At 44.8% G+C, this 11945-nt stretch overlaps 1 protein-coding gene across 3 annotated transcripts; it reads left to right on the forward strand.

Annotated features, from left to right (window-relative positions):
- Nucleotides 1-1143: 1143 nt before the first annotated feature.
- On the forward strand, nucleotides 1144-8565 carry LRRTM2 (leucine rich repeat transmembrane neuronal 2). Of its 3 annotated transcripts, none has more exons than XM_027899956.1 (2): nucleotides 1144-1771; nucleotides 2109-8565. In XM_027899956.1, the coding sequence occupies exons 1-2, from the start codon at nucleotides 1768-1770 to the stop codon at nucleotides 3653-3655; spliced, it is 1551 nt and encodes a 516-aa protein (XP_027755757.1). In that variant the 5' UTR covers nucleotides 1144-1767; the 3' UTR covers nucleotides 3656-8565. The 3 variants fall into 3 exon arrangements, with proteins under 3 accessions (XP_027755757.1, XP_027755759.1, XP_027755758.1); XM_027899958.1 differs by having other exon boundaries at nucleotides 1148-1771; nucleotides 2558-8565; XM_027899957.1 differs by having other exon boundaries at nucleotides 1149-1771; nucleotides 2537-8565.
- Nucleotides 8566-11945: the final 3380 nt, after the last annotated feature.

Consider the following 11945-nt stretch of genomic DNA (forward strand, 5'->3'; position numbering starts at 1 on the left):
GCATGGGGAGCTTGTTATTCTCAGCTCATTCCATATCTTAGAGGTTGGAGGCGATAGCTTGCCATTACAGAGCAAACATTTTCAGGTGCCTCCTACTACATTATTGCTTTACATCTCAAGGTGAAAATAAAAGAAGCTCATCCAAGTTGCCTGGAATGGGAAGCCAGCATTCCCCTGCCTCATCCACACCGAGCCATGACCAGAGCAGTTGCTCTGAAGGCTTTCCTGCACATGCATCCTAAAAACCTATAAAAATTTCAATCGAGCCTATTAATTTACCTTCCAGTACCAGCTGTCCCTGAGGAGAGGTTGCTCTGAATAAGGGGGCAATGAACTTTTAAACCAAGCAAAAAGCCCTATCAGCCCATTCTCCATCTCCTCCTCCTCGCTGTGGGTGCACACTCTGGCCACAGCCCGGCTAGGCTGGACCAGCACACGCAGCTCTGCAGGGTCACTGCTCCTGTAAATGCACATCTCTGCAACGCTAAACCCCACAGGGTAACTGTTCTGGGCCTACCCCACAGCCAGGTGCTAAGGGGAGCAGTGTCCCCCGTCTCACAGGAGACACAGCAGCAGGGTGCAGTGGGTGACAACAAGGCAGCCCTCGCACTGCTCCGAGCCCCGACTGCGAATGCCAACCTCGCCATTTCCTCTCCTGCACTCCAGTCCCCAGGAAAAAGCAAGTACAAAAGGCACCGTTTGGGAGGAGAAAATAGATTTTCTAGTTTCATAACTGCACACTGTCAAGCTGGATTCCAATTAAATTTTTCCTGTGCCCTAACGCAAGCTTTGCTTTTTCCAGAAATTTCTCCTTGCCTGAAGCGCTCGCTCCTGTCCCTTGCTCCTGCACTTCTGACACACCACCTCAGCCACTCGACTGCTCTCTGCCAGTTTTGCAGGGACCACAGCCACACACAGCTGTTACACAGAGCTTTCAGCTGCCCAGACCCTCTCACCTCCATCAAAGCCGGTGCTGACCGGCAGCCTCTATTCAAACTGTGCGCATTTTTGCATCTAAAAGTTCCTTTCACGCAGGGATATTTAGCAGAAAACTGGGAGCAGCCAGCACTCAGGCACTTCCACCCGCAGCTCTGCACTGCTTTTAACCCCAGCTGAGCAGAGTCAGTGCAGAGGGGGGGGGGAGCAGGGTGCTGCGAGTCTGCCCTGCTCCTTCTATCGCGGGGAAGAAGGACTCCTGCCGTTGGATTTTTTCCTCCCTCTATCAGTGGTCTTTAACACGATCACAGTATGCAGCACAATGCTTTAAAACAGCAAAGCTTCTGGAAAACCCAAACAAAAGGAACGTCACCAGGTGACGTCAGCCTATATAGAGCCCTGTGTGGTCGCAGCGCATAAGCAAATCCATTCTTGTACCGCTTCCCTGAAAAGCTTTTCAGTAAATGCACTCATGCTACTACAGGAGCTTCTCTCAGCAATAAGCCACCCATCTGCCATCAACAAGTTAGGACTAAAGGAAGCCACAGCTGCGGAAAAGGAAAACGTGAGCTTCAATTAACCAGCTGAGCAGCCACGGAGGACGAAAACTTGTATTAAGATTTAAAAACTGCAGACCTGTCAGAGGAGATCAAGGCAGCGATTTCAAAAGGAATATTCCAAGAGAGCATCGTGGATTCGATTTTGCACTAATATCAAAGGACACCGAACCCAGTCAATTATTCAAGGCTGTCTTACATTAGAGCCTTTCACAGACTCACGGCGTTGAGTCTCAAACTACGACTGAATGCACCCTCCAATGTGCTCAAAAGAATGGGTAAGTTGCTGCGTTTCTCTCTTCCTTGTATAATGAATGACCGGCTCCGCTTTAAGGGAGCAGGGAGATGCTAAAGCTGATTGCTCCGCACTGAACCCTATGAAAGAAAATGTTTTCCGATAGTGCCACTGTAAACCCTCCCTAACCGAGATAAAGCCTCCCGCTAAGTGTAATGTCCCGGTGTTCGGGTTGTCGTAGTAAGTTGTTTCTTGCATTTAGAATTAGCTTGTCGGAAATGCATGGCAATGTTATCTGCAGTGAAATCTTCCACTGTGATGTTCCAAGTGTACTGATAAGGCTATCCTATCTTGTTGTTTTCCTAAATTATATTCTGCAGGCTTACATTTCAAGTGGCCATTAGGGGCTCGTATGCTGGCAGCACTATATGCAATGAGTATGGTTTTAAAAATGCTGCCTGCCTTGGGCATGGCTTGTCCACCAAAATGTCGCTGTGAGAAGCTGCTCTTTTACTGTGACTCTCAGGGGTTTCACTCAGTGCCAAACACCACTGAAAAGGGCTCGCTAGGTTTGTCACTGAGGCACAATTATATTTCTGAACTTGAAAGGGATCAATTTGCAAGCTTCAGTCAACTTACTTGGCTTCACTTAGATCATAATCAAATTGCAACAGTCAGAGAAGATTCTTTTCAAGGACTGTATAAACTTAAGGAATTAGTCTTAAGTTCCAACAAAATCTTTCATTTGCCAAACACAACTTTTAGCCAGCTGCTTAACCTGCAGAATTTGGACCTCTCTTTTAATCAGTTATCCTCTCTGCACCCCGAGCTCTTCTACGGCCTTCGCAAGCTACAGACCTTGCACTTGCGATCCAACTCCCTGCGGACCATCCCGGTCCGCCTGTTCTGGGACTGTCGTAGCCTGGAATTCCTGGATTTGAGCACAAACCGCTTGCGAAGTTTGGCTCGCAATGGATTTGCGGGATTAATCAAGCTGAGGGAGCTTCACCTAGAGCACAACCAGCTGACAAAGATTAATTTTGCTCACTTCCTCCGGCTGAGCAGCCTGCACACGCTCTTCTTGCAGTGGAACAAAATTAGCAACTTGACATGTGGGATGGAGTGGACCTGGGGCACCTTAGCAAAGCTCGATTTGACTGGAAACGAAATCAAAGCCATCGACCTAACCGTCTTTGAAACTATGCCTAACCTTAAAACCCTCCTCATGGATAACAACAAGCTCACCACTCTGGATGCCAAGATCCTGAGTTCGCTGACATCCCTCACCACCGTGGGCCTCTCCGGCAATCTGTGGGAATGCAGCCCAAAGATCTGCGCCTTGGCCACATGGTTGAGTGGCTTCCAAGGTCGGTGGGAGCACTCCATCCTCTGCCATAGCCCCGACCACACCCAGGGAGAGGATATTCTGGATGCAGTGTATGGTTTTCAGCTTTGCTGGAATTTATCGACTGTTGTTACACCCGTGGCTACGACGTACACGGCCCCGACTACTGAGTACACGAAAAGAATCAGCTCTTCTCATTTCCATATGGGAGACAAAGAGATTCCAACTACGGCAGGCATGGTCGTTACCACCGAAGAACATTTCCCCGAGCCAAACAATGCCATCTTCACTCAGAGGGTAATTACAGGAACAATGGCTTTATTGTTTTCTTTCTTTTTTATCATTTTTATAGTGTTCATCTCCAGGAAGTGCTGCCCTCCTACATTAAGAAGAATTAGGCAGTGCTCAATGATTCAAAACCACAGGCAACTCCGATCCCAAACACGTCTGCATATGGCCAATATGTCAGACCAGGGACCCTATAACGAGTACGAACCCACCCACGAAGGACCCTTCATCATCATCAATGGTTATGGACAGTGCAAGTGCCAGCAGCTGCCCTATAAAGAATGTGAAGTATAATACTACAGCCCATCACAAAGTAAATCAGATAAGTAACCTATTTTAAAATTGTAGGGGACCTACATCAGATTCTAATTTTTACAAATGTTGACATAAAGCCTAATTTTCCAAGCTACTTAATGGAAACATTGTTTATGGAGTGGTGCAGTATTTTTAAGTTTTTTAAAAAATAAATCCATAATATTTTCAGTGTTAAAGAAGCAATGATTACATTAAACTTGCACTCCTGATGTTTAAAAGTCTAAAGAGATGCTCACCTCAAACTATGTAAAATGTTTCATGTTATGTAATTATATGACTGTGTGTAAACATTTATACCCCAAGTCTCCATATTCTACTTTTTCTAATGAAAAGAGTCCGAGGGGAAGGATACTGAGCAGGGATCCGAGGGGGACGTGCACTCCGTTTGTTCCACTGCATCTGGAGGAGCCCGAAGGCTGCAGCTGGCTCGGGGCACTTTAAAGGCAGCTGGGGAGGAAGATTTATTTTCCTCCTCTGATAATTTCACTCCAGTAAAAGATGGGAGGGAAACAGGAAAAAAACAAAAAGCAAAGCAGCAAAGGTCCAGGAGGGAATTTCAGTGCATTGGGGATCGGGGAATTTCTTTTCAATACAGTTTTGCTCTCTGCATATTCATAGTTGGGCTCAGTGAAAGGGACAGCAGCCACAGAAAGGAGCAGTTCACAGGGGCACACACACACAGGGGCAGGATGGGCACACACACACACACACACACACACAGGAACAGGAGGACCCTCCAGGTGTTCCCAAAATGGCCACGTAGCTTCTTTAGGGAGGCTCAGCACGACGGGATCCATTCCAAATATTAAGTACATTCAATACTTCTCGGCTCCCTGGTTTGACTTGATGATGCTTTTCATGAATTCAGGCTAATTACTTAATGACTGTGAACAAACAGCATTTCAACACCTTTTCATGTGTAAATACCCTTAATGCAAGGTTTTCTTAATTAAAAGTAAATATCAATGATGAGGTTAAGGAGAAGAGGGAAGGAAGAAAGGAAGGAAGGAAGAAGCCTCTCTTTGTCCCCCCGCTGCCCCCCCAGCCGAGGCTTCCTCTCGACTGGAAGCTATTTTCATGCACTAACTCCACTGGTTTCTGTGGAGACAGAATCAGCCCCTGTAATATAAGCTCTCACTTGTCCTCTTCTTCCAAAATTCAAGATTAAAAAAAAACCCCTTCTGACAAGTTAGGATAATATAATTAGATTATAGAATAGTTCACTGAAAAATGTTTTGTTTCTTACTTGATATGGGACAGAATCTAAACTAGTATGACTTTTTAAAAAATCATATATAAATATATATACACACACACACCTCATTCTAAGGAGTAATTTGGTTTCTTTAGCCAGAAGTACCATATTGCTATTTATACTCTATTATAAAATGATATGTAAATATTTGCAGATCTATGCAGCGATGGTGGTACTCAGATGCCACAAGGGCGGGGGGTGGGGGGTCTGCAAAGGATTACATTATTTTTAAGTCAACTACTCAACTATTGTAAACATTCTAACCAAAGCTAAAAGGTCCAGAGGGATGGAGAATTATTTTATATATATATACATGTATGTATAACTAAAAAAATGTGTTGTGTCCAATGCTGCAGTGTTAAACAATTCCCAGCACACCCCGATGAAGAAAAAAAATTCCTCACAGTGTTGCCATACCTTGAGCAAATCCATAATTACAGTATGCTAATTGTGATGTACTAAACTATCCTGCAAACTTTTTAAACAGAAAAAGCACTGCATAAAAATCTGTTGGCTATTTCACTCTGCTTTTCTCTATCTGTATTACCACTCAGTGAGGTATTTAGGGTGCAATTATACAACAGTTCAATGTTTTCTTGTGAGATGAATTCGTCCAAGGCAATTATAGCAAAACAAGTGACTTATGTTAAGATTTTACATAAAGGTTTTTCAATTACTGCGTTTGAAGATATTAATTTGCATAATTTTACTTTTACATACAGTGCCCTTATAAAACCAATATTTTGTTTACTTCCCGTGACTCTGTACCTTAAGGGAAGTGATCCAATGGAGCCTAATGGTTTTCCAGAGAGATACCTTTGAACCCTTGTAACTGTTAATACCACAGTGAGTCCATTTACACCTCTTCTAGGCAATTAATTTCTGCTTTTAACTGACTACAAAAAAATCCTGCGGGGTAGGTGGACAAAGAGCAAATGTTCTGTATGATTAAATCCCACGTGAGCCAGAAGGCCAGACCTAAGCTGAGAAATGCAAACCCGTATTGGTATCCAGGGGGTTTTAGCTGCTAGTAGAAAGACTTGCTTCATTCCTTCCCACAAGTAGGTGCTCACAGCTCTTCCCTGAGGTCCAGGCTGCTGCTCTGCTCAGGCATTGCTGCCAGCAGGGACCTGCCCTGCCCCTGCCCCTCCCTCACCTCACCCAGCCATCACGAGGGGCTGCGCTGGGGGTCTGGGAAGCAGCCACAGTGGGAATGACTTCCATGTACAGCTGCAGGGTAGCAGCAGAGACAGAGTTATCACTGAGCTCATTAATTATCCTGGCAGCCAAATAATCTGGCTACACTGTCATTCCCCATCAGATGTCAACACTGAACTCTGATGGCCCCAGCTGCACCTGCAAGGAGTCCCAGCTCTGCCCTGCAGCCCAGCAGAAACCCTTGCTGTAGGACAGCTCAAAGGCTGCCACGTCAGTCTTCCACACGGGAACAAGAAAGGGGTTGCTCCATGAAGAGCTGAGGTTCCTCCCGAGAAGGTGCTTTCCCAACACCCCAGCTCTGAGCAGAAACCACTCCATCTTCATTAGCTTTTAATTAAGCCCAAGAAGAGCAAAGACAGATGTTCCAGCAAAGCTGGATTGAAACCTCTCCTCCATCCCAGCCACTCGTACTGATTTCCCAGGCATTAAAGTGCTGTTCCAGTGCCTCTCCAAGCAAACCCACCCGGGCACCCAACCTCTGTCCCCCCCATCATCCCCAGTTTCCAGTGGTCCTGCAGCGCTCAGCTCATGGACAGCAAAGCAGGAGGCAGCAGCAGAGCCCAGCAGGCACTGTTCCCTCGTGGTGACTCCCCGTGCTCCACACTAATGTGCAGCCAATCTCCCAAATGCCGTGGTTTATGGCTGCCATTTCCAAAACCATTTGTTGCCAGGTTCCAGGCATAAGCAAAGCAATTCTGCAAACATTACATTTAGGGTAACAGGTATCATAAAACTCGCAGAATGTCAAACACTAGCAGTGAAGTCGACTTGAATTCCCTGCGGAGGGGCAGGGAATGGCAGGCAGAGCCATCGCTCTGCACAAGGACACGGCTACAGGCTGTTAATATTTCTTATTTTAAAGTTACTGTCTTCCACTTGCAATTGCTTGTGACTCTTCCAGGCAAGGAGGGGATTGTAATAATTGTGCTACTCAGCAGCCTCTGATTTATTTTGTTTGCGGAACAACAACGTGATGATTTGGTTTAAATTAATCGTATTTCAATAGGAACGCTGGCTGATGACAAGAGCTTGTTAACGTGCTCTCTCCAAATACCATCTCTGTTGCACAGCCTCAGCTTCTACAGATGCTAAATGGTGTTACAGGTGCTTCAACACCTCTAGGCACAGCCTCAGGTGTTCAGGGCCTTTCAGAAAGGCAATTTCTTGTACTGCTCTTGAGGTCCTCGTCCCATCCAAAGATCTCCAGCCAGCTTCTCCTGCTCTCCACCCTTGTGTCAGTGAAATGCAAACCCAGCAGCACAGGTTCAGTTTTTGAGTCATCATCCTGGAACAGGGCTGAATTAATGCTCTCAGTTAGTCGCTCTGCATTAGATCAGTGTTTAAATGCACACAGCTAAAAATTACTCGATGAAGGGTAAAATGGGTTAGCGTTTAGTCTCCAGCTGAAATGTTCCTCTGCACTGAGCTCCCATTCCCTATCAGATGGAAACATAATGAATGCTGCTCTATCAATGTTTGGTTTTGTTTGCTTCTCCCCCAAGCAGAAATGATCCGATTTTTCAGCGATCAGCCACATGCAAATCTGAGCTTCTGTCCCATTACACCTCTCAGGAGACAGTGGCCTATTGCTAACATGTAAAATCAGACACATCCAGTGGCTTTAAACCAGAAATCTGCACTGCACACTTATTTTTAATGTGTCTAAGGTAATTTCTGTACTACTTTAATGGAAATAAAGTTGATTTAATTTTGTGATCTGTGTAGCTATCAAAATCCATCTGTTCAGACCTATGAAATTTACCCAGAAGCTGAATTTCATCTTTCTAATGAAGTTTTCCATAAAAATTAAAGAAGTTCAGAGGGAGATACAGTATTTCTCCTCCCCTCCCAAAAAAGGAAGACACAAGGAAACAACAAAAGTCAAAAGTAGCAGCTCCTCCCTCCCCACACCTTCTTTCATTGCAAAATGTCCCAGATGCTAAAATTGGTGCTGGGCTTTGCTTTTTGAGGTGCCACATTAGCAGGATGCTTAAAGATTATTTCAGAGTCAGCTGGAAATTCAGCATTTCACATCTCATATATCTTTAGAGAGGTTTCTAGGGAAAGGTAACAGAAGCTTTGAGGGGTAAAATCAAGCCTCAGATGGGGTAAAACACCATGCAGGTTGTACACCTCTGTGTAAGCACTGAGAAGCTATGCCTGCCATCCTCCAACTCCTCCTTTGTAAAAAGTCAAACAAAACCCACCCCATTTTTCTTTTACTAATGAAAACACTAGTAAGTGAACTATTCTACCAGCTTAGCAACCTGAGATTACAGAGAGTCCTAGATGAGTCGTGTTTAAATTATGTTTCAAGTGCCAACTGCTGGTGGGAGGGGGTGTGAGTAATGGAGTAAAACAAGTGCAGTGTACAGAAGCATTTTGTTATTAAAATTGTGTATAATGTAAAACCGAATTTGCCTCTTTCTTCCTCCCTTTTCAAGCAGAGGTGTCAAAGCTCACCCTTTCCCAATAGGCAAAGACCAGCCTACACCCACTGTCCCAAGCAGGCAAGGCAGGTTCGGGCCAGTCCGTCTGCCAGAATCACACCAAAGCCAGCACGTCAGTGAGCTGGGCTGCATGGCTGCTTCCCAAACAACACGTCTCCTGAGTAGCAGAACTGCCTCAAAGAGCCAACGAGAGTGCAAACCAAAGGCAAGCCAAACTCGTGGCCCTCGAGGTCGAACCCCGGTGAGCACCTGCAGCAGGCACGGCCCAGGCGGCACCGCGAGCCCCGGCACGACCCGGCAGAGCTCGACCCCTGTGGGTCCCCTCGGGCAGGTGGAACACACGACCACCTGCTGGTCACGCTGCCAGCCAGGAGTGTGGCTTTTCCAACAGCACCACCCCGCCAGCAGTTCAGCAAGGACACACAGTGCCTGTGGTTTGGAGATGTCAAACTAGCAAGACATCCCTTCAGCTCTGAGTCACAGCCACCCGGGAAGTGTCACCGTGCCTTCCCTGCACAAGTGTTCTGTCCGTGGGTCACCACAGCAAACACAACGTTCACAGCCACAGTGCCTCAGTAACGTGGGGAGGATTTCTGATTTTGAGAAGTGACAAGTTCACGGACACAACCCAAAAGCCTTGATACAAGACCTGAACGAAAGAACAAGTTCCAGGACGTTCCAAGATGATTGCATGCACTGAACTGCCAGCTAAAATCATTTCAGTAACTAAGCCTTAGCTGCATTTACTTTTTTTCTAAAAGGTTTGGCTGGAACAAGTTCTCAAGGGTTTTAAATGTCAGTTGGCAAACTGCCTCTCAAATCCTTCTAATACTTCAAAGCAGCACATGATATATCTATTTTCCTAAACTCTTAGAAACTAATTTTATGAGGAAAAGCATCTCTCAGCAGCAAAACCTGTTGTTCTCACAAGCAAAGGTAAGACACCTAAGAGAAAACCCAGTATTCTGAATACATTATGCAAAAGCTCTAAATCCAATTAGTAACAAGGAAATGTCAACATCACAAAAGCAACTTTTTTAAATGTAGGTTCTGTTAAGACAACTGCAAAAAATTGAGACTCAAGAATTTGACTGGAGAGGACTGTACAAATGAACTGAAAACTGCAGCACTGGCCAACTCTGACTCCCTCCTCCACTGAGTGTCCAGGTAAAACCCTGACGTCAATATTTACTGTTATCTGTTCTTAAGATAAAGTTTTACAAAATCGTTACCTAATCAAAAATTTCATTACCATTAGGGAAACAACTGTAGTATAATGAGTTAAAGCTCTATTTGCCATATTTGACATCAGATCCACATGGTCTGGGTCTTTCTTTGGAAGAAATCTTTTCCCTGTGAGGGTGGTGAGGCTCTGGCACAGGTTGCCCAGAAAGGTGGTGGCTGCCCCTTCCCTGGAAACATTTGAGGCAAGGTTGGATGGGGCTTTGCCAACCTGATCTAGTTGAAGCTGTTCCTACTCGTTGCAGGGGTGGTTGGATTAGAAGGCCTTTAAGGGTCCCTTTCACCCAAAACATTCTATGATTCTGATGGGGTGAGGGAGACAACTGTCTGATTACCAAAATTGGTGTTTATTTCTGTGATGCTGAGGTTTGGCTGCCACGGGCACTGAGCAAACCTTTCTGGGCTGACAGGCAACCAAATCCTGATTTGAGCTATTCAGCTGGTTTTAATCAACAAGGTCTGTAATTTGACTTCTTCTCCTGTCTAAGTCTGCTAAAAGGGCAAGACTAAAGCGTTCAAAACAAAATACACAAAAATCATCTGAGACCTTCTGAACTGGCAGCATAAGAACCAGGAGCCAGAAACTCAACTGTGACCAGTGGGGAACACACCTTGAGTTAAATCCAGGCTCTTCACCCCAGTGTGACACAAACACTTCCAATACACACACAAGCAAAATTAAAGGCTATTCCCTACTACCAGCACATTTAAAGGAAGGAATAAATCTATCTTTTATAAACCCCAATTATTTATTTTAAATGCCACTGAGTAACTTACCTGTTTTCTCCCAGGAGGCTCTACTACTTCTGCGTGGAATACTCAAGCAAACCACACACAGATGAGGTGCTGGTTTTCTTTTCTACCACTCCCCACCCCAAAGGGTGGGCAGTGCAGCCTCTGTTTGATATAGGTGCATCATGCTTTATACCAATATAAAACCCAGCCATATTTCATGGGAAGTCTTGAAGTAAGTGGAAAAGGTTCATCCATCAAGAAGGTTCTTAAATAATGAATGAGTCATAATTTTTTACAGTCAAAAGCAATTAATTTTCTGTATTGTAATCAGGAGAATAAATCTGAAAAATCCATTCTAATGGCTCTGAATCTAAAGGTAGTGTTGCAGCTGAATTTTTAATCTTAAAATACAGGAGCAACGAGGACTTCTGCTGTTTAAACATACAATCTTCTACCAAACAGAACAGCTTTACTGCATATTTAATAGGTAGAACAGGTTTTGCAAGACCACATGAGATTAAAGACAGCACTAGATACAGGAAACGCATTTCAAGTAGAAAGGTCCTTCCAAGATACCTCTCAACTGTATAGCCACTAAAATACTTGAAATATCCTTTAAGAAGTGTGCAAAATAGTCAGAAAAGCTTACTGCAAAAAGTAGTTTTACTTATATGTTTGCAAAGAGCTGAAAATATTGAGAAGAGTGTTATGTGGAATCCAGCTCAACCAGATTCAAAGCAACTATTCTTATTAGGATGCATTTGCTGTCTTTCCTACTAACTCCTAAATAATCCATCACGCATCCAGAACCTCTGCCTCAAAAGCCAAGTGCTGTTAGCTGGGACTCTCAATTTCTGCCCTCAAATGGATTGCTTCAACCCTGACACCACTTTAGGTTTTAAATCTTTTAGAGAAAAAAACCTGTAAAATTAATAGAGCTCTTAGTAAAGCTAATAATGACACAGTCTGTTAAGAGAGAGAACATGGAAAGGGGACAGGGACACAGATTACAAGGCAGCTTCCATCTCTAAAGACACCTCACTGCAGTTAACAGGGGGAAACACACATTCCCTGCACTGCAGCCACTCTCAGAAGCCTGTTAACTTCTGCTGTGAGTAAAGCCAATTTTGGCTCCCCAAGCAGCCCAGCTGATCCAGGCAGGAGTCACATCCTCAGCACATGCCTACCCAAGGTTGTGAGCCAGGAAGGAACCACTGAGTTGGGAAAACCACCCAGCAGGCCCCTATTCTGCAAGCCCCCAGGTGTAAGCACACACCTCTGATTTGAAGAGCATGAGGTATCAAAGCATGGTGTCTGCTGTCCTCAGGAGAAGACAACAGTAAAGACATGTAAGTACTTATTGATCACG

The sequence above is a fragment of the Empidonax traillii genome, unplaced genomic scaffold, assembly GCF_003031625.1.
Source record: "Empidonax traillii isolate 1590-97213 ecotype Southwest subspecies unplaced genomic scaffold, ASM303162v1 scaffold697:size334835, whole genome shotgun sequence".
Classification (NCBI taxonomy): domain Eukaryota; kingdom Metazoa; phylum Chordata; class Aves; order Passeriformes; family Tyrannidae; genus Empidonax; species Empidonax traillii.